This window comes from Melampsora larici-populina (genome assembly GCF_000204055.1).
Source record: "Melampsora larici-populina 98AG31 unplaced genomic scaffold MELLAscaffold_31, whole genome shotgun sequence".
Classification (NCBI taxonomy): Eukaryota; Fungi; Basidiomycota; class Pucciniomycetes; order Pucciniales; family Melampsoraceae; genus Melampsora; species Melampsora laricis-populina.
Window position 1 is genome coordinate 896,119 of NW_006768795.1, and position 23,163 is coordinate 919,281.

General features: G+C 43.8%; 2 protein-coding genes across 2 annotated transcripts in view; both read left to right on the plus strand.

Annotated features, from left to right (window-relative positions):
- Nucleotides 1-103: 103 nt before the first annotated feature.
- Nucleotides 104-814, plus strand: MELLADRAFT_89663 (uncharacterized protein; the record flags this gene model as incomplete). The annotated part of the gene is made up of 2 exons (XM_007412517.1): nucleotides 104-392; nucleotides 471-814. 2 exons carry the CDS (start codon nucleotides 104-106, stop codon nucleotides 812-814), a joined length of 633 nt encoding a protein of 210 aa, XP_007412579.1.
- A 21,109-nt stretch (nucleotides 815-21,923) lies between these two features.
- MELLADRAFT_65153 (uncharacterized protein) overlaps nucleotides 21,924-23,163 on the plus strand; it is a gene marked incomplete at both ends in the record, with an annotated part of 1,637 nt that continues 397 nt past the window's right edge. Inside the window, 4 exons of the mRNA XM_007412518.1 lie at nucleotides 21,924-21,926; nucleotides 22,018-22,102; nucleotides 22,172-22,297; nucleotides 22,364-23,148. Of these exons, the coding sequence (XP_007412580.1) occupies nucleotides 21,924-21,926; nucleotides 22,018-22,102; nucleotides 22,172-22,297; nucleotides 22,364-23,148 (999 nt within the window). The remainder of the gene's footprint in view (nucleotides 21,927-22,017; nucleotides 22,103-22,171; nucleotides 22,298-22,363; nucleotides 23,149-23,163) is intronic.

Genomic DNA, 23,163 nt, shown 5'->3' on the forward strand with positions numbered 1-23,163 from the left:
CTTCATATGGGCCAAGTCGATTGTAAGTGCCCAGTTCATTACATGTTAGGTTCCTAAGCTGATCATCTGGCTGTTTCAGCGTGATGGGTACACCAGTCGCGCTATGCCTCCTAGCACGACTGAATACAAGAGAGAGATGGCCCGAAACTCCGTCGAACACCCCGAGACGAGTGTGGACAACCGCGTCAAAAAACGTTACCCAGTGGCCGTACCAAGTTCGAAGAGTTCCTCATCGAAAAATCAAAAGCACCGCACCTTCTTTACGCAAGCTCCTGACGATGAAGTCAAGATCAAACAAGAACCCAAAAGCCCTTCAGGCTCAAAACGTAACCTGGAAGCCACCTCGTCTCTATCCAGCTTGTCTTTCAACAAGAAGATTAAACAAGAATCTTGTCAGTTCTTTATTCAGTTCTCCGATAAGTAACCTTCTTATAACTGACGAGGCTTCTCTTGATAACTTCGCTTGGCAGCTTCCGGTTTCACTTCCGAGAAGGTGATTTCCCTTCTCACCTCCGACGATGTTATTCCGGAGACCGTCTTCGGCGACTCCGACTCAGATGGCGAATCTGAGGTCACGCATTCCACCCTCCTGGAAGAGTTTTTGGCGGCGTGCAACATCCCCGGCGATGACCAAGCCACTCGAACCATTCTGCGCAAGGCGAATGTTTTATCTTGGACTGACTTAGTCCCGAGTGTGCAAATGACCACTAACGTCTTGACCGGGCATGGGATGCCTTTTGACACGGCCAGACGCCTCATGGATGGGGCAAAAGAAGCCGATGACCTACAAAAAAAAGCCTCTTCCTCCAAATGAATGTTTCAGCTATTCTAAAGGCCCAAGTAGATGATCCCCGAGTTGTAGTTTGCACATCTTCCCACCGCCTCCCACCCCAAAAGTTTGAGACTTAAAATTCCCCAGTTATTTTCCAATGTCCGACGAGTTGTTTTCAAATGTCCAACGAGTTGTTTTCAAATGTCCACTCATAAATGAATCAGTGGTGCTTGTCTGTCTGTGTTATCCTTAAGCGTTGAATCGCAAAAAATATTCAATCTGAAAGAGCCTCTTTGAAAGTGAATCTAACCTTTAGACTTCTTCTTAGAATCTCTAAACGAGTTGAGCCTGTGCCAAGAATAAAGGTAATAAAGGTCCAAGTGACCTTTAAAACTTTTGACCTTTTGATGCAAAGATCATAATGACTTTGAATCATTATGATCTTTGCATAACCTTTCGAATAAAGGTCATTCAACCATTGCCCAAATGAACGTGTGCTCAATGCTAGATGTTAGTTGGACTCATCCGCGAGTGCCCAAGAAAACTTGGTTTTATTTTTGGCTTTCACGCGTAAGGATCTCACAAGAAATATTCAATTGAAACATTAAAGTCATAATGATGTTTCGAATACGATCAAAACATTGTCGTTTTCGAATCTTTCGGAATCAGTAGTTTTGTCAAATGAGACTAAGATTCGAGGGTTGTTATATTGAATCAAATCACGCTAACAACATCATGGGCAATCAACATAAGATACAAGACTTCTACAAATAACCACTCCCTTTGAATAACTTGTCGCACAATCCCTCGGTAAAGACCTCCATCATGGAGACCCAAATCACAGCTCTCTCCCCTTTGGCATCAATCGCTCCTTGAAGATCCTGGCTTCTTCGGAGGTTGGCTTTGACCGGTGAGAACCCCTTCTCAATCGGGTTGAAGTCCGGGCTATATGCCGGTAAGTAAATCAACCTTACCCCTCGCGCATGACACAAATTGGCTATTGAGCCCCCGTGGTGAATGGGGGCGTTGTCCAAAACTAGTACCGAGTTTCGCGCCGGCCATGGGTTCATGGCCGGTAACTACAATAAAGTCCCAAGACTTTAGAACACGAAATCGCTTGAACAAATCGAGACTGAAAGACGGAGTGATGACTCACCAAGTCGTTGTCCAAGAAATCTTCAAAATTCAAACGGGAATAACCTCCACGCTTGATAGTAATCGCCAAAATACCGTCAAGTGAAATAGCAGGTAATGCAGACCATCGGCCAGCTTGAGTGGGCCTTGGAAGTCGAGGTGTACGTTCTCCAATGGGAGAACGTGCATAATCGCGAAACAAACGCCTTTTCGAAATCGCCGTTTCGTCTAAAAGGTCAACAAGAATAAACGTTAAGTCAGAATGACCTGCAGAATCCCAAACAGGCAAAAGTCAGTGCTTACCTGCAAACACCAGACAATAAGGGTCAATCTCAAGTACAGATGCCATGTACCAATACCGCAAGCGCTCCACAAATTATTGTGGTTGCGTTGCGTTTTTGAGGACCGCAATGGCCCCGCAAGATATTGCGGTTTCAGCGCACCGCAATCCGGGCCAGAAAACCCCGGGTCCTCAAAACCCGCAACGAAATATCGGTTCACTCCGATATATTGCAGATATTGCGCAGTGAAACCCTTGTACCAGGGGGCTGTGTACAGGAGTCACTGTCGCCCAACCACTCCTCCACTCGAATCGCCTCAAATCGTCCTATTATGGAAAGAAGTGGCGCTTGGATCTATCAAACACCGGAAGACGACTCCTGGAGCCCCTGGACAAGACCTCCCCTGCGGCTGACATGTGGTTCACCTTTGATACGAGTTTTTCATAAGAGGTATGCCCGTTTCTCCGTAGCATCTTTTCCTCGATCGCACTTTCCTGATATTACACTCATCTCATCTTCCCTTTTCTTTCTTACATTGATCACCATGGCCCCCCCAAAAACCTCTCAAAGTACGCTTCAGGTTCCGGGTACGTCCTCCACTAGAACCCTTCGCCCGGCAAGCCCTTCTCGTAAGCAGCCGGGCTTCATCATCACTCCAAACGACTCTCGGACAGCTCTTACTCGACCATCTAGTCCTGCCACGGATGAATTACCTGGAACCCTTTCTCATCGACCTGCTTCGCCTCGACCCTTGGCCGATAAAAACCCCAAACCCGTTTCCAAAGGAAAGGTAAGCCAAATCTCTTCTTTTTTGATTATTGGCCAATGTTCGAAGAGTGATCAGCTGACAGTTGATATCTTTACTCCATGCAGACTCGATCCTCGGCTAGCAAGCGTGCGCGGTCACCTTCAGCTACTTCATCGGCTGGAACACCCCAATCATCGAAGAGATCAAAGACTAAAGCGGATGTAAGTTGTATATCTTTTGATTGTTGTTTTTTCATTTTCTCTCTTCCACTTTTTATCTATTCTCTTCCCATATTTCAGGATATTGATAATGCTTGAAATGTTTGTTCAGGTCTATGAGGTACCAGATGGTGTCGATGTGGATCAAGAGTCTTCTGAAGTCGAGATCATCAAAAACGATGAACCTGGCTACAATGCATCTCGGTCTCTTGATGTGGATGATCTTAAAAAATATTTTCATCCACCCAAGGTAAGCTTTAATTTTTGTCTCAGTATCTAGGTATTGTCAGCTATACTAAAACATGTTCCTCTTATTCAGGGCCGAACTTACAATTGTCGATTTTGTCACAAAAGTTTCCTAGGCGACAAATCGAAGACATCCTACTTTAACTTACGTGGGCATCGTGATGGTAGCGCTGTACGCCCTGTGTGCAAGCAGCGACATAAAGCTATTGCCGCGGGCTTCAACCTTCCTCCTTCATATAACGACAAGCAGGAGTCCATCAAGAAAAACGACAAAGGAACTCTCTCATCGTTTGTAACTGGGCCACCTTTCACAGTAGAGCTTCTCAACATGCTCTTGGTCTTGTGGATCGTCCGGCACGCGCTTCCTTGGGCCCGATTTGAAGACCCGGGCCTTCGCGCCGCTTTCAATACTGTCAATCGAGGTGCGACTGTCCGTTCGAGAACATGGGCAGCACAGCAATCTGTTGTGCTGTACTCTTCTTTGCGCCATCAAGCAATTACCAGTGTTAAAGTAAGTCAATATCTATCTTTAATTAATTGTTTGTTCATTCAGTATGTAACCCAAATATGAAACTGATTGTTTTGAAACTGCCGATTATTTGAATAGGAAAACCAGGGAAAGTTTTGTTTGATCCACGATGTGTGGACTACCAAAGGCAACCGGTATGCCTTCATTGGTGCCACCGCTAACTACATCGACGATGATTGGAACTACAGATCGACACACCTGACGCTCAAGAGGGTCGCGTGGCGACATTATGGGGCTCTCTTGGCAAGACCTATCGGACGTTTCTTGATACGTCAAGGTCTTCACAAAAAGATAAGTACCAATTTTGTTCATTCTTTCGGCTTTTGATACTTTACACAATTATCCCTAACTTTTTGTTTCTTGTATCTACATGTTAGCGCAGACTACTGACAGTGGCAGCAATAACGGTCCGATGGCTGACAAAATGCGGACGATGTTTGCGGCGGCAAAGGAATCAGTCACTTGGGACAACTCGGCACACCATGTCCGCTGCTATGCCCACAAGCTGAACCTCACAGTTGGGCATGGCCTTCGAATTCTCGGTCAGAAGGTTGATACAACAAAACCAACCATTCCAAAAGGTGTTCCCCTCCCGATTCCAGTTCTTGAGGTCAATGATGGCAAGGATGGACTTGAGATTGATAATTCTGAATCAGATGAAGAGGACAACGTTGGCTTACCTGACAAACCCGATGGAGTTGATGAAGAGGATGGTACTCAGGATGAAAATGTAAATGGTGAAGTATGTAACAAAGACGATATTGTTGCTATCGCTCTTACAAAAGTAAGTCTTTTTGTCATTTTCTTTGTTTCTATAGTATGATTACAATTTTGACTGATAGTTTGTTTTTACTGCATAAAGGTTGACACAGTCAGTGGCCAAATTGCTAGCAGTGCAGCCAGGCGATCAGATTTCAAGGCACGTTCCGAGCGTCTAAAATATAAAGGTAGGATGCTCAAGCGTCCTTGCAAGACGCGTTGGAACAGCCATTATGAAAGCCGGAAGATAGCATGCGAAGCACAAGAGGTATTGTTTTAATTCTTCCATCTACACCATCTAATCTTCACTGACTCTTTATTATATGTAGGTGATTAACTCGATGCTTGCAGCGGATCGCAAGGCCTGTTTCTTCAAGGGGGTGACTATCTCACCGGCTGAATGGCACGCAGTCGAGTTGGTCAATAAAATATTAAAGGTAATGTTCCTTTCTTTTTGCAGACCTTCAATAATATACTGACTTTATTATGTTTGGTTAGACCTTTGTAGATGCCACGGCTCGCGTTGAAGGAAATGGACCTACCGGATGCATCCTCCTAACCGAATACAAACGTGTCATTTCCGAGCTTAAACTTATTAAAAACGAATCATTGGAATACTCAAGCCTCAAAGATGCGATTGACGAAATGATCAAGTGGCTCTCAAAGTATCAGGAAGAAGCTGTGGGATGCGAGAGCATTGTTTTAGCAACGATCCTCAACCCACGACTGCGGGGGAAGTTCTTTGAGCTTCATTATTCTGATCATCACTCGTCTGCTATTGCACTGATTGAACACGAATTTACCTCTCGCGTTGAACTTGAAGAATTTGAGGAGCACGAACCAACTCCAACTCCTGAAAATGACACCACTTCAACCGACGTCGATCCTTTTGATGTCTTTGGAGTTGCAGGCTCCGGTACTGCCAAAGCATCCAACTCCGAGATTGAGGAGTATTTGCAAGGTGCTTGTATGTTAAAGAAGGACCAAACTCCGCTTGGATGGTGGAAAGTACGTTCATTCCTTTTTCTTAATTTTCTTTCAATATGAACATGCTGACAATGGTTCTGTCTTTACAGGAACATCAACACCGATTTCCCATCCTTGCAAAGCTAGCCCGAGATTATCTCTCGATATCTGCCACATCATGTGCTTGCGAACGGACCTTTTCGGCGGCTGCCGATGTGTGCACTCCTTCACGAGGCGGCATGTTGCCTAAGACAATGGAGCGGTTGGTAGGATCACAAGCTTGGCTTAAGGACGGGATTATACCAGATGGAGATTTTTCAGAAGCAGCAAAAGCGCTTCAAGCTTTCATTGACAATGTAGCCAAGAAGAAAAAAAAGTAGTCTAGTGTTGATGTTTTTTCTTTATATTCTTTTCGAGTTGATCAAATATGCTTATGATCATTGTCCGTATCAAAAAAAATGTTTCTTTTCAATAAATACTATCTTGTGTGTGCGTATACTACAATTTCTTGCGCAATATATGCGCAATATCCGCAATATCCGCAATATTGCGCAACATTGCGCATATATTGCGTAGCGGGCAATATTGTGGAAATATTGCCCTTGACTGCGCACCGCAACGTCGAGAGAATTTTTTTTATGAAAAATTGCGGTTGATTTCGTAGCGTGTTATTGCGCTGGCTCCGCAGCGCAACGGAAATACGTCAAAATCCATTGCGTTGCGTTGCGGTTGCAGTGTTGCATGTACGCACCTCGCGCGGCCAAACTTTGGTTTGGATGTACCGTGCGGGCTTTCTTACGAGTCCAACACAGCCTGTCTCGTAGCTCGGTAGAAAGGGTTTTGATGGAGACTTGCTTTTGAAACCTTTCCAAGATCTTGGATTGAAGCTCATCTAGATACAAGGTCGGATCGAGGCGGAGACAGTCCAGGACAAACAGCCTTTCGGGGCCTCCTAAGACCAAAGGCGCACCACGAACCATGTGATCCATGGGGTTTGTGACCACCGCCCGGGTTCGCCGATAGAGGTTCAACCAGCGTCGTACCGAGGTGAGGGCCAAATCCATTCCGAGGGTCCTTGATATGTCCTGAACCCGGACGCTGTTGAGGGCCAATCGAACCACGGCAAGTTTGATCTCAGGGCTATGATGGGGATTTCGAACCTGAAAATGAAGGATATCAGCATTTCAAGTGATGAGAATCATAAAGAAAAGAATGGAAATCACCGGCGGCATTGGGGTGAAAGTCAGGGAAATTAGTCGATGTGATGTTGAGGTGGAAATCCAATTTGATTTGGAAGGACTCGCAGAGGTGGTCTGCCCTGCGATGTGCCACCTCTACATCTCGGATAAGAACCTACCAGATGATCCACCACCCGCCGGGTTATCTCCATCCTATCCGCTATCTGATTCACAGATAGACGGACTCGTGACCAGCACGTACGATGCGCCCTTGCATATAATTCGTGGGAAACTGTCAATATCATTCCACAGTTTCCCACTGGGAAAAAAATAAATCCATTTTTTTCGACAAGTCAGAAAGTGAGTAAAATCTGGGAGTGAAAAAAAACAAAACAAAAAAAACCATTATTTCTAACAAGGGCTGTAGTTAGTTGCTCCTATTATTTACTCTCTCTGATTATACTTTATGTTAACATAAATTTCTTTTTGTTTTTTTTTCTTGCAACGCAGACTTGACTTATCTTTGCAAAATCCATCAGTCAGTATTTTGTTTTGCAAGTTTCTCGACTTTATTCTCCGCTCATCATCTTTGATTTTAATTATTTCATTACTTAGGAATGTCTCAGTCTCAAAGTTCTCAAGTGTCTAACCGCTTGCAAGCCTCGGTCACGTCTGATCTAGGAGCATCTGGTACCCATAATAAGTGTAAGCCCTCTTTGTATGTTGTGCCAATTGTATATTTATATACTGATGTCTTCATCCAATGTATCCAGTGATCCAGTCAATGGTCGACATCAAAGCCGACAATGACACCAATCCCGGCGATGACACCCCTGCCCACCTTGCTTCTCAGCCCGTATATAACAAGAGACCCAACAATCGAGCCGCTTTCGACAAGAAGCACGAGGTTGCCATTTCCGTGGTATTCAAAATACACACTCAAAATGAAGTCGATCTTGTACCCCTAGCTGCTCCGACAAAGGTCGCCACCCGCAAGTCAACCAGTACTACCAGCAAGTTGCAATTGCTCGAATCAAAACTTTTCAATGAAGGTGAAGTTATCAAACTCAAAGCTTGTTTATATGGTTTGTCTTTGACCGAGTTCAAGCATCTTTGCGGTGGGATTTGCGATGCTTATGCACCTGGTATGAGTAACATCATACTCGGCAGCGATCTGGCTCCGTCAGTTACCTGGAAAGGTACTGTTGGTCGTGCGAAGGTCTCTTTACGTGGTTATGCGACTTGGCAAGAGTTTGTTGATCTGCTTGAAGCCTCCAAGAAAAAAAAAGGTACGATCTTGATTGAAACCGAAAATGAATCTGCTAAGGCTAAGAAATTGGCACAAGTAAGTATTTTTGTTATATTTTCCTGAATGTGATTCTTTGTTTTTATTATCTTGAACACTAATATTGATATGCCTAAACCATTTTAGGTGAGTGCGGCAAAGAAGCTTATCGCTTCAGCCAGAGGTCCTGGCCTTGCCAGTGAAGATCTTGCGGAGGCTCATGCCCGCTTAGAGGTAAGCGGTGGTTTCTTTTCTTTGTTTTCCTTTTTCTTTCCAAATCCTTCATGCTTGCTGAGTTTGAAACCGTATGTTATGTTTGTTGTTTGTCACAGGCGTCTGAAAAATTGGTTGCTTTGCATGAGGCATGTGCGGAGATTTATCGCAAGCATGCTGAAGAGGGAAGTGGTGGAGGCAATGGAGCCATCCTAGTGGCTCCATGGGATCCCCACTTCCATTATCGCTTCACCCTGAGGGCCGCGTTTATATGGGCAAAGGCCAAAGTACGTTCTTAATCACTGTCCTTATGTTATCCAAAGGTGAACCTTCATTGATTCGATTCTACTATGCTTATTTAGGCTGCGGGAATGGCCACTTTGCACATGCCTCCCAACACTGCGGAATACAAACACGAGATGAACAAGTCTCGTGTTTTCCATAAGGACATGGATGTCCAAGACCGTCTCCTTCAGCGTGGTCTCAACAGATCAGCTCGCAGGTCTGCTGCCCGATCATGTCAATCAACCCGTGGTGTTCAAAGTCGTAGCTCTGACATCGACATCAAACCACAAGCGTCCACCTCAAAAGGTTCCGGAAAAGAAATCATTAATCTATGTACTTCATCTCCTGACGAGAAGCCTAAGCCATGTTTCGCACCTCTTCCTCTTCCAACTGTCAAACACGAGACACCACCCCTTCAGAACACTCCAACTCGAATCGGTGGGGAGGCTACCAACTTAGCTTCGTCTTCTCCCCTTCCCAGCTTCCACCTGAGCGACTACGAGAATTGGCCACCTGTTAGTCCGCGCAAAAGTCCGGTCATATCAAGTCCAAAGAAACCCAGTAGGCCACAATTTGGTAAGATTACAAATCACATGATTTCAAATGATTTGTAACCAATTGTTGATTGCTGATATTCGATTCATCCTTGTGTTATTCTTGCCCAGCTACTGGTCGATCCACATCTCAGGGAATCTGGTTTGATAGCCCTATGGAAGATGATGGGGATTCTGACACCTCGGATGGCCTTGACGTGCTTGCCTCCCATGAGGCAGCCCTCGAGAACTTCGTCTACCTCGTGGGTGTGCCAGCTGATGATGTCAATACCCGCTTGAACCTAGCCAAAGCAGGTGTGGAATGCTGGATGGATCTCATCCCCTCGGTCAATATGACCGAGGCGACCTTGATTGAGCACGGTATTGAGCGCAACCTCGCTGGTCGCCTTCTAGCTGCAGCGCAAGCTAGAGATGATCGATTAAATCGTAAGTTGATACATCTCACTCAATCTCAACACTTTTAATCTCATGTACTGACTCAATCAATACTTCCCACAGCTTGCTTTATTCCGGAAACTCCTCAATGAACTCCGTATGACTCCTTTTTAAATGCGCCTGAAATCCTTTTCGTTTATTTTCCTATTTTTCTTCTGCTTTTCCCTTCCAGTCACTCGTTTGAGAGCGTTCTTTTAGAAAAGATATCTCTATATTTGTTTGTCTTTTTATTGATCTGATTTTAGTCTACAACTTCTAGTCACTCATTTACCTCATTCACGTTATATTTTGCTCGTATCGTTGTTATTATTTGTCCTCTGAGTTTCCCATTTGGTATTTTGTTTCTTTTCTTATGTTATCTGTCTCCTACTCTTCTAGTTAGTCACTCGTTTGCGTTCTGGTTGTCCTAATTTTCTTTTGTCTTTTGAACGGCTCAGTTTCACTTTATGTCTTTAATTTGTTATCTTATCATCAGCTCTTCTAGTCACTCGTTTCGGTTCCTCTTGTTTTTTTCCATTTGTTGGAATTTTATAAATCTTTGTGTATAGACGGTATCAGAGTTTAAAATGAAAATAAAAATTTGTGAATAGACATGATTGCCTTTAGGCATGCGCGAGCAGGTCCCACAAATCCAATTAGATTTACATATCTATTTGGATTGTTTTTTCCGAGAAACCCTCACAAACATCAATGCAATCCTTTTTTTCGATTGCCATCTTTTCACGAATTGAATATGGATTTCACTATTTTCCGCCCCCTCGGCGATATCCGGAGCCCCCTGTCGGGCCGGAACGAGGGGCAAAAAGCATATAACCGCCCCCTTTGAGAGATGGGGCTCCCACTTTGAGATATAGGGCTCCTCCCACTTTGAGATATGGGGCTCCATGCGTGGCTGCTTCCCAGCCAGATAACATTCCTATCCTAGACCTAGACGCAACGCACAAGGATGCTTAACATTCCTAGCTAGACCAGACACAACGCACAAGGCGGAGCGAGCACACGTAGATGTTATGCGGCACATAAATAACATAGCATAGCTTAAATTGAACATAGGTGGCATAGCATAAGTAGCATACAAATGATAGGTCAGACACGACAACAGAATCAAACAGACAAGATAAGAATCCATCGAAGAAGGAAAAAAAAGAGAGACATTCAGATACCGAAAACAAAGTTGAAAACGAGAGACACTCTCAGACCACGTTGAAAACGAGAGAGATGGAAAACAAAGTTGAAAACGAGAGAAAGAGACATTCACAAGAGTTGAAACTAGATAAAGAGACGTTCACAGGAACACAGTTCTAAAAACACACGCCCTACCAATCAAAGCACACTAAGTGTATTGATTTGCCCACCATCCCATTTGCACCCTATACTTTTGAATCCATAGAGGTATCTGGGAGTGTCTCAGTAAGCCCAATACTTGATGGTTGTGATGGTTGTAAACCTCAGGGAAAGGAACTAAGCGTGCACCAAATCCCAAGCTGACAAAATGATCCCCATTGACAAAGGCTAAGATTATAGGGTCATTGCCGTTGGGTGCTGCTCGGTATGGGAAAAACGTGTAAGAATTGGCGTCGCAAGGATCAAAACATACTACTGGGCGCTTGTAAGCACCTGCGATGACATAGCCAAGGTATGGCATCCGCATCCAGAAGTCGCGAGTACATGTCGGTCCCTGGGGTTGAAGTCGAACCAGTAGATCGTCGATTACCTCGGTGGCGTGAGGTATAGTTTGCCGAGTCTTTCTCCGGGGCTTGTTACCGTTACTTGGTATCGCAATAAGTTCTTCATGGGCTTCCCTGTTGAAGGAGACCTCCTCGTGCAGTTGATGGCGCACTAGAGCATAACAGTTTGTGGTGTAAATCTTGAGAGATTCGGCGATGGCATAGAAGCCACAATTTCCATAAGCCGGTGGATTGAATACGCTTTCAATATATGCGACGACAACTTTGGGTAACTGTTTCATGATCAAGTCGTCGGAGTGTTTCTTCACGACAGCAATGGAACCTGACGCGCCCGCAGATTGAGTTTCTTGGGGTGTCAGTTTTGCTGTTGAGTCGACATCATTCTTCGCATCATCGGGTGTGGAGTCTTTTTTTTTGAGTTGATGGTGATCCTGAATCATCAGGCATGGGAAACATGACCGCACCAAATTCCCGACTGGCTTCTAAAGTAGCCTGGACATGTGGATCTGTTCGATCTAAGGACAAATCCTCCGCAATTAGACAGAGAGTAACCTCAGGTAGCAGGACTCGTCGTAGAAAGTAATCTGGAGTTAGAGGGGATAATTTTGCCGAATCAAGATGATGCTGGGATGACGGATCTTGAATAAAGATCGCCTCAAGGGTCCTAATGATGATCGCGTACCCTGCATAACCGTAACTAAGGAAGCCAAGTACCGTGGATATGATCATATCAGTCCAAGCCAAGTACCGAAAAGAGAGAAAGCTCTATGCAACTTACTATCCTGGTTGCTCCACCTCAAAATTGCCAATGCCAGGCGCCCTACAACTGCCTTTGCTCTTCTTTGTCGCGGCTCCCAAATATACAGATGGTTCACTCTGATTAACTATGTTGCTCAAAACTTCTGTGTGAGTATGAATACGCCTGTATGGGAACGAGATACAAGGTCACAGTCAGCTGCATGTAGAAAAAAAGGTCAGTTGATAGTACATACCCTTCCAAAGCATCAAAGTCAATGCTGTTTGGCCACCCTCTCGCGAGGCCAAGTGGAATAATATCGAGTTCGCATCGATGTAAATGACAAAAATCGCCAGTGTAGGTGAACTGTTGTTTACAAAGATAGAAATGTAACATCAACACCATACACACCGAGTGTAACCGGTCAAGATAGTGGCAAAAAAACTTACCGGCAAAGACATGATGTTGGGGATTGCCAATAAAGTGGCCTTCATTTCGATGAGTTTGGTCGAAGGTTGAGCAGGAAGTGGATCTTCACAAAACGGACAGATATCTTTGTCTTCATCAATTTCGCTTCCCTTGCTTGAGTCACTAGATACACTATCGTTTTCATGTACCAATCCTGACGGTGAGGGCAAATCAGATTCTGAATCTGAGTGATTATCTTCAATCATTTGAAAGTCAGCTTCAATTATTTCATCAAGTAAAGCTAAGTCTTCCAAAGCCAATGTGGACGTGGATGATTCGAATTTCACGCCTTTGCTACCACCAGATCCTGAGGTTGAAGGGTTGCAAGGGATAGTGCGTATGTCTTGAGTTGTTTGCTGAGATGTTGATGGAGTAAGTCGGCGAGGGCAGGTGGTGATTCGGTGGCTTGGTGACCTACAAAGACTACATTTGTTAACTCGAGTCTTTCTCATGCCTTCTGCAATTTCGTGGTCTGATTTCCATCTGCCTTGAGGTCCTTCTTGTGAGGCGGCAGGTAATTTGGAAGTGCTTGCACGGGGTCGACCACGAGTATCGGTCTTGACTTCAGCATTAGCTATGGGAACTAGCGAATACCGATTGGTTTCCAAAAGCGCCATTTCTCCGAAAACCTTGCGGAGGACATGTTCAGGCATGTCCAAAAACCTATCAAATTGCGCACGAGCGGCTGAAACAAGACCTTGGTGAGTTTTGGGAGCCTCTTCCATGATTAAATGCCACTGGAAATGAATGAGGTCGGGCGAAAGATAGTCGGTAGAGTCTCTAGCCGCGGCGATTTCATGTGAACATGGGAGGCCCCATGAGCCTCGAAAAGTATGAGTACAAGCACGTTGGAGAGATTCAGGTAGTAAGTCGTATTGAGTTTTAATTTTCTTGAGTGCGAAGTGAGAAATTGTGCCGTGGAGATTTTTGAAAAAGTCAGGAATACCTTGCAGAGTTTTAGTCTTCTCTATGCCAACTAAAATAGAAATTTTGTTCATCTGATGCTCTTCAAAGCGCTTGAAGGCTTGAAAGCACGTAAGAAAATCACTGTTTCGCCCGTCTATAAATTTCTTGGCTCGGTAATGGATGCCTTCGACTCGAGAGGTGGAAGAATTGCCAAAGTGTGGCGATGAAGAAGTGAACAAAGTTACGAATTTTTCTGTACGGTGAAGCCAAGTGCTTTGAAGATCATCAAACACATCATGAGCTCTAGCGATCTTGGTAACAGCTTCAAGGTTGATGTCGTAGTCGGCAGGCGTTGTAGAGGCAACAAATACGTTCCAGAGCTTCATGAACTCTGTCCATTCAGGTTCACTAAATTTCAACTTGCAGTTTTTGGCTATGTTGATGTTGATATGCCATACACACAGGATGTGTGTAGCATCCGGAAAGACAGTCCCAATCGCGTTGAAGAGAGCCGGTTCAGCGTCCGTTGCAAACGTTTGGGGTAATTGGACGGCCAAAGAGTCATCTTCATCTTGAAAAACAACCTCCTTGAGTTGTTTCAAAGCCCATTCATACTCAGCTGTGACTTCGCTTTTCAGGAAACACATAGCAACTGTGAATGTTCGGTTAGTGTTGGTGGTACCTACAATATGTAAGAGGGGAAGGTTGAATCGATTGGTTTTGTAGGTACAATCGAGGCTGAGTACGGTAGAAAAACGCCAAGCTAGTCGAATTGCATTTGGGCTGGCAAAAAAGAAGTTCTGGATGGTACCATTTGCCGATGTAAGAGTACGGTGGCCCCATTGGCTTTCAGTGATCAAGTCGAAGAGCCCTTGAATTGGAGTTCGACCATTGAGCCAGTCGTCTCGAAGGCGTGACCTGGCGTTGTGGATATCTCGAACTAGTGGCTGAGAACCCGGCTCGACGTCAATCAGTTGTCAGATTTGATTAGCTCGACACCCAGCAGATGATAGAAGAGATATTTTGTCGATTGTTGCAGAGTTGAACCTTCGGTAAAGAGAGAGATTGTGGGGTTGGTTGAAAGGCGGATGATTGTGGTGAAGTTTTGATCCTGACTTTCGATTTTGAGTCACAACCCATCTGTCAGTTCGGCGACTGTAGTTGAGAGACAATTCGAAGATACAGCCGGTCTTCTTTGTTGAGCTTGACCGTTTCTCTGCCACCGATTTAGCTGCTGATTTAGTTTTGAAACCAACACTACACCAAATGTAATCTTTACCCGGCGGTAAAGAAAACTACTGACATAGAAAAGTCCTGAGGCAACAGGAAGAGAGCTAAAAATCTGAAAAAATATGCACCTTGTTCCTAGATGTTGGGGCGTCATGATGAGTATTTTTTTGTATTTTACACGCAGATATTGGTTTATGTACTAACAATAAACACTGAAAATGATCAAAAGCTCACATGTAACAATACCTGAAATTTGGGTCATGAGTATGAAGACAATATTTTGTGGTCTAAAAACTTCAATAACTTTTGCAATTCTGCTCCAAATAACTCGATTTTTGGTTCATTCAAAAGCTGAACTATTCTCCTTCACACTTCATAATGTTAGTAAGGTGCTATCTAGTCATGTAAACACTCTACATATGTTCAAACAGTTCTGCATGAATAGCTCTGTAGGATCTTTTTTAGACCAGCTACAGATGTGATGTCTCAATGAAAAATGTAGAGGAAAGGCTCCCCTTTTTAATGCACTTCAAATCGAGTGATTTGATTCAGAACTGCAAAAGTTATTGATGTTTGAAGATTCCAAAATCCTGTCTTCAAAGTCAAGGGCCAAATTTCAGGTATTGTTACAGGTGGGTTTTTGATGATTCTCAGCCTTTATTGTTAGTACATTAACCAATATCTGTGTGTAAAATACAAAAAAGTACTCGTCATGACGCCCCAACATCTAGGAACAAGGTGCATATTTTTTCAGATTTTTAGCTCTCTTCCTGTTGCCTCAGGACTTTTCTATGTCAGTAGTTTTCTTTACCGCCCGGTAAAGATGACATTTTGTGTAGTGCAAGTGTACATGCCAAGTAAACTCGAATGGTTTGACGGTTCTTTGTCTTGTGACTCTTGATAGCCAAGCCATAACCTTGGTAGCGAGCTACAGCATTCATATACTTCAATCCATTTTCCATCTCAACGAACTCCTTTCCGATGATTGGTGTTTTCATCGTACAAATAGGGATGGCACCTGAAATCAATCGAGATATCGAGTGAAAAGATGGAACATTTCATTAGTCAAAGAAAGGACAGACTTCCTAAGATGAGCCTATATTAGTACATACCAATGGCGGGCCAATCGGCGTCGCGTTCATTTGGATCAATGGCATCATTGGCTATGACCGGCTCGAAATTACCTCCGGCCATAATCACATCCTCAACGAGATCACCTCCTGCCATGATCACATCCTGAGTTTGATTTCCTACGGGGTTACTAACAGTTGCAGATGAAGTTGTTCCTACTAAATTAACGGTAGTGAATGAGCTAGAAGTTACACTTGCGGGGATTGCGTTTAAAGGATTTGTTGCTAAAACTTGAGCTGGAACGAGTGGAATGGCGTTTGGAGGATTTGTTGCTAAAACTTGAGCTGTGTCGAGTTGATTATGTGGCTGGGGGTGCTGCGGTAGTTGGAAAGGAGGATTAAAGGGAATCGGATTACCAGAGTGTCCATAACCCGATGATTGATTGTAAGGTGCTTGTTGCCAATGAGGTCGCATTGTCGATTGGCCAGATAGGTCACAGTTTGGAACATAAGATTGTTGTCGATGATACTGTTGGCCTGATTGGTCAGACAACGGAACATAAGATTGGGATTGATGATAATGTTGGCCGGAGTTATCAGAAGTTGGAACATATTGTTGAGGTTGATGTTGTTGATATGGTTGTTGGAAATTAGAGTGGGGAGAAGGATGATGAGGATTCATTGTTGTACCATGATTATGCCAAGTAGGAGGCATTGTCGGTGGCGCTGGAAGTGGATAGGTAGTAACATAAGATTGCAGTTGAATTGGTTGAGGAGGTTGATGAACAAAGTGCTGATGAAATGTATCAGCGGGGGGATGTGGTTGTGTGAATTGATGATGAACCTCAGAGTGAGGTTGAGTATTAGGCGGATATGGGTGGTGTTGACTTTGGGGGGGATGATGATGAACCTCGGATGGAGGTTGAGGATGGTGATTAGGCGGATAGGGGTGGTGTTGAATCTGGGGAGGGGGGTGAAGATGCATCCCTTCCAAGGGCATGGGAATCAGATGCGGGGTTATGGTTTCCAAGGGTGTGTGAATCGGATGTGGGGTGGACATCGTACTGTATTGTCACGGTTGTCTGGAACTAAGTCTGTAAGGTTTGGTTACAATTGATTTGCTGTGGGGTGATGAAGTATGTGGATAGAAGGATGAAGAAAACAAACGTGTAAGACAGAGAAGGAAGGGACTTATAAGGATGGTGTCCAACAGGTACACGGGTCTTTCGAGGCGCACAATTAATGATGAGCCCCTTTTCCGCTTTTGGAGGGGGCATCATAGAGTTTATCGCCCTTTTGGTTAAAGTAGGGCTCAAGACATGGGAAAGGGGCTCAAGTGTGAGGACGTGCTTACGTAAGGCGCCCTTAAAGCGCCCTCGAGGTCCGACTCACCAAAAGTTTGGCAGAGTGTACTCGGGTTGTCTCGGGTATCTCGGGTAATGCCCCAAAACAAGGGGGCTCCGGGTATCCGCGAAAGGGGCGGAAAATAGTGGGATCCTTGAATATACAAATTTACAAAAAAGAACTTAGCAAACAAATCTTTACTTCAATCTTGTTATATCTGATGCAGCTTGATTTTAATTGCAAATGAATCACAATCTCTCTCTATCTTGCAAATCTTTTAGGCAATGATCATGGAGGAAGTTTGAAGGATCAAAGACCGACAACTCCACACTGGAAGCAGAATGAACATAACAAATTATTGTTTAAATTCAAAGGTTTAATCAAATTGATTATAGTGAGGTGAATAAAAAACAAGACACGTTCCAGAAAGAACAGAGCTGAACAACTAACTGAGATGAATAAAAACAGTGGTTACGTTCTTTCTAGCAACTCAAATTAAAAAAAGAAGAGATGAATAAAAAAAAGACCCAATCTAGAAAGAACACAGCTGAACAAGTGAAAGTTGGTTGTTCGTTATTAACACATCACATCCTAAGATGCATAAAAACATCTCACGTTCTTTCTAGAATGGCCAACTGAAAGTAATAAATTTTTAGGTTTTTTAAAAAGAGATTAATCTAAAATTTGACACGTTCTAGAAAGAACCGAGCTGAACCACAGAAAGCAGGAGAATTTTTTCTAAAAATACAGTTGACTTCAATATGAATGACACGTTCTACCAAGAATAGAGCTGAACTACTTACTGAAAGTCGGCAAAAACAAAATTTTTAATGATTAGAGATAGCCGCAGCCTCGAAAGAGGCTCTCGCAGAGGGAAGGTGTGAGAACTTCCATAGCCGTTATGAAAATAGCAGCCATTTCTTTGTCTAAGGTCATGGCTCCTTGAAGGGCTTGAGATCTTCTTAAACGTGCCTTAAGAACGGAAAACCCTTTTTCGATAGGGTTGAAGTCTGGGCTGTAAGTTGGCAGATACAACAGTCGCACCCCACAAGCCTCACAGAGCTCTGCCACCCTACCCCCGTGGTGGATAGGGGCATTATCCATGACCAATACGGAATTCCTGGCCGGCCAAGCGTTCATGGCCGGTAACTGTTCAAAAAAACAATATCAGACTATATGAAGTAAAGTATATAATGTATAATAAACGAAAACACTTACTACATCGTGCTCCAAGTATGATTCAAAGTCAATACGTGAATAACCGCCCATCTGAATCTTACAAGCGATGATTCCATCCATGGATATCGCTGGTAAGACCGACCATCGAACCGCCGCAGTGGGCCTCTCCAGCCGGACAGACCGTTCGCCAACTGGCGCTCGGGCGTAATCCCGATATAATCGGCGCTTGGTGATGGCGCTTTCATCTGGTGAAGGTGGAAAGCGCGAATGTGTCAGAGCAAGTATGTGCAAGAAGAACAAATAAAATAACACACCTGTAAACACTAAACATCGCGGGTCAATCCCATGAACAGAAGCAATATAGGCTCCTCGAGCAACCATGGATTGGTTGGGGTGCACTGTGCGAGCCTTCTTTCGGGTCCACTTCAGTCGTTTTCGCAGCTCATTCGAGAGAGTCATTGTGGACACTTCAATGTCAAATCGATCTTGAAGTTTCTTTTGTAATTCATCTAGATAGAGAGTTGGATCTAGTCGGAGCGATTCCAGAATAAACTCCTGCTCAGCACGAGCTAGATATATAGGAGCACCTCGTGTCATATAATCCGCAGGGTTGGTGACCACTGCACGAGTTCTCTGGTAGAGATCGAACCACCGCCAAACCGAAGTCAGCGATATTCCCACACCCAGGGTTGTGATGATTTTGCGATATGAAATTCCACGAAGTGCCATCCGGACCACTACAAATTTGATATCAGCGCTGTACAGGTTAGTTGGCATCTAGAACAAAGAAAACAAAACATCAAGATATCAAGAAGCCGTGTCAGTCATGAGAATTTGATGCCAGCCATGATTCCAAACTTGTTCTGTGCCCATAGAATGGGGAAAAGGCTTGCATCAGAGACTACGGGTGTGTATCGTCCCACATTTGGAATCCACACCCAGTTATCTCTAATTGCTTTCTTTTCCCCAGTCTACCAGCAACCAGAAGAAATTCAGACATCACAAAAGGGTGAAGTGGGAAAGGGATGGGAAGGATGTCTTGAAAGGACGTACCTTGATGTTTTCGAACAAATGATGATATCAATTCGAAAGATGTCAATCAGGATTGATAAAATAGAATTGATTTGAAAGGTGGAAACAAATCGATAAGATAGTTTTGAATTGAAAGGTGGAATTGATTTGATAAGATCGAATCAATTTGAAAAGTGGAATTGAATGAAAAGATAGAATCAATTTGAAAGGTGGAACCAAATTGAAAGAAAGGTGGAATCAAATTGATCAAGCTATTGAAGGAATTGGATCCAACGATGGAATGCAGTGGTTTCGAACCTATTTAGGGGCGAAGTTGGTCGTGAATTAGAGAGAGTCAAGATTGAAATGTAAGAAGGGCAACTCACCGGATCAAATTTAGAGAATAGAGCCGGATGAAGGGGGAGATTGGTCAAGAGAGAGAGGAAAGGGTGATTCAGACCGAGTGAGTGAGATATTGAAGTCGATGGAAGGAACCGGGAGCCCTTCCATAAGCTGTCTATGGTGATTCGATTGACATATTGACACATATAGCGGCTCCAGCTACAAGACAGGGGAGAGACAACTTTTACAGGTCTCTCAGGGTCATCCTGTGGTTTTGTCCGTTTTGTAGTTAAAACCCTGTGCAACAAAATATGGGAAATTTACCGATAATTTTTTTAGCAGCTGTAAGAGCATCCACTATCGTCTCTGTAAACGGCCTCGGTACGGTAAATTTTACTGAAATTTACAGTACCGATCCTCAAAATCCCCAATCGTGTACAAAGTACACATCGGTACCTACAGAATCGGTCAAAAATCTGTAGAGCTCCAGTAAATCTACTGGACCTCTGCAGATTCTCTACCGAATCGGTATCCAGCAAATCTACAGAATCTACCGAGCAAATCCATCACCACCTCACTCAACACCACCATCTCTGTCACATACCTATTGACTTCAATCACCCCCTTGATGATCAACTTTTCCGTGCTCGCCTCAAACATCTCGTTTTCCCTCTCATCGATCGAGCGAATCCATCGAGATCCATCACCACCTTGCCCAAAAGCACCCTCTACCATCACATATTCTTTGATTTCAATCACCCTCTCATCAATCAAGTTTTTCAAGCTCTCATCAAACAACTTTTTTATCCTCTCATCAATCAACATGTTCATTTTCTCATCAATCAACTCTTTCAACTCAACTCTTTCACCTTCTGATCAATCCAGTTTCATAAATCAGAATGAATTCACCAAATGAAAACATCGTGTGATTTTGCAATGTCATCATACAATGTAATCGCAAATCAATCACTCAAGATATATTTCTCTTATCAAATATTTGTTATCATTTCATTGCTTGTTATCTCTTTTTCTTCCTGGTAGTTTGTAAAGAAAAGTGGAATCGGAGGCATCGAGTCAATGAAATGGAGTAAACAGTGTCCAAATATTGTTCCCTTGTGCCACCCAGTTGTGAACATTGAGATCATTCATCAGATAACAATGGATCTCAGCATCTTGTAAATCTGGATAATTGGACAATGCTGTTGGTGTTTGAGCCAAGGTCTGAACAGACTTGCAGATTCTTTACTGGAGGCACGATTGTGGGACCAGGCCTTTTCTGTACAGTATCCACTGTACAGAATGCTGCAGAATTAGGGCTGTGACCCGGTCCCGGCCCTGCCCGGCCGAAGGTGACCGGCAATATTTTCAACGCCGGCGGTCCCGGCCTCGGGGCTCTGAAACCTAATCAGAATAGGGTGCAAAGCCCTGCGGGCGCCCCGGGCGCCCGGCCCGGCCGACTGCCCGATCCTGTTTTCGCCAAAAATAATATAAAAATTTCCCCTTTCCAAGGGTTTTTTACTCGTAAATCTGGGCCCGGCCCTGCCTGGACACCCAAGGCCTGAGATTCGGGCAGGCCCTGGTCGGCCCTGAGAAGTTTCCAGGGGACCTCGGGTCTACCCAGGGTCGGGCTTGGCCCCGGGGCCGGCCACGAACTCTCAGGGCCGGGTCACAGCCCTATGCAGAATGGTGTTTACAGAAACGATAGTGGAATTCCGTGTTTCTGTACGTACAGACGCTGTACTTTACGGACACGACCAGTAAATTTACTGAAAATTTACTGTAACGATAGTGGATGCTCTAAGAGTTCTATGGTGATGAGATTGAGAAAAGTGATTGACATGAGAATGAGAATGAGAATGGATCGTGATGACGATGGAAGATTGGTGAGAGTGAATTGTGTAGCATTAGCATTGACAGTTTGGAAATTCACTTTCAATCTTCACACTTTACTCTTCAGACTTCATCATCAACTAGTTCATCAAACTCAAGAACAAATCAAATCAAACATCAAACTACAATGAGTTCATCTGATCAAGAACATCAACCAATTCATCACTATCATCATCAGTTTAGATGGTCAGTCAACCCATCACATCATCTCTTTCACTTCACATCACATCTTTCTGATATGCTTTCTTTCAAATCAAAGGGATAGCTCAGTACCTCAACAAGTCTTGATCAAAGGTTCATTCGATCAATGGCAATCGTTAGTCTCTTTAACTTTCAAATCTCAAATCATTGCAAAACCCGAGTTCTAATCTGATTCTCATTCGATCTGTTAAACCAGTTCACTCGAGCTTATTAAAGAACCTTCCGGTAAATTCGGTCGATCCATAGAACTCGATCATGGTTCAAGAGTTTCATACAAGGTGATCAATCAAACCACTCCGTTCTCATACACACATTGACTCATCTAATATCTTTGACTATTGATTGATAGTATATTATTGATGGAGTATGGAGGCATAATCCAAACGAACCAACCGAAACTGATTCAAATGGTAACATCAATAACGTCTTTGAAGGTCAATCACAACATCTCTTTAAATTTCCATTGATAAGTTTGACTAATCATCTTTCTTGATGTTCAATAGTTCCAGAATATCTTCCATCTGAATCGCAACATTCAGATCAAGAATCACAACCTGAACCCAACACCTTTGATTCTCAAGCCGATCAAACCTCCGAACCCACAGAAGACAAAGATCTCATCAACACAGGTTTGATCTCTTTCCTTCCATGAAATCCGAATTCCTAATCTAACTCACATACTCTATTTCTCTTAGCCGTCTTTCCAACCCAAAGTCCTCAAAGAATCCCATCAACATCTCAATCCACTCCACCATCCACTCGTCTTCCCACCAAATCGATGATCGGCAGTCGAACCCATTCATTAATCTCACAATCCAGATCACGTCATACGTCATATCATTCACCAAGTTTCTTAGGTTCGACCATCGCACCAGGTACTCCAACCGAGAAATCCACTCCAGCTCAAACTTCGGTTTCAACGGTAGTCTCAGCCATGGCCGGAGCAGCTGCTACAGCTATTCCTGCTGCTATCTTTGCTGTGACGGGTAAAGATATTATACGTAATAGAAGTAGTAGTGCAAGTGCAAGTGCAAGATCTATGCCGGTGAGTATCAATAAAGCGAATGTAGATCGAAACGTTTCACTTCCGAATAGTACTCCTGGTCAAAAACTTAAGAGTGACATTCAAGAACCTTTACCGATCCTGCTTACACTTAATGATCCTAAAGAGAATGATGAAGTCGTTAAAGGGAAATCAGAAGTTGATACTCATTTACAACTCGAACCATCACAGCAAGATAGATCAGAACCAAAAGTAGAAAGTATCGAAACTCAAGTTCAAGAAGTTCAAGATCCTAAGCCAGAACCTGAACTGATTGGTGGAGGAGCTTTACAAGCCATTGAAGAAACTGGATCCGAAGTATCACAGAATGATAAACCAGACACGAAGTCCAAAGAAGAACTTATCAACCAATCCACAAGTGTAACCGATCTACCATCCTCAACTGAAGCTGTGGTCCAACCTCCGACCTCAGAGAATGTGCCACACCCATCC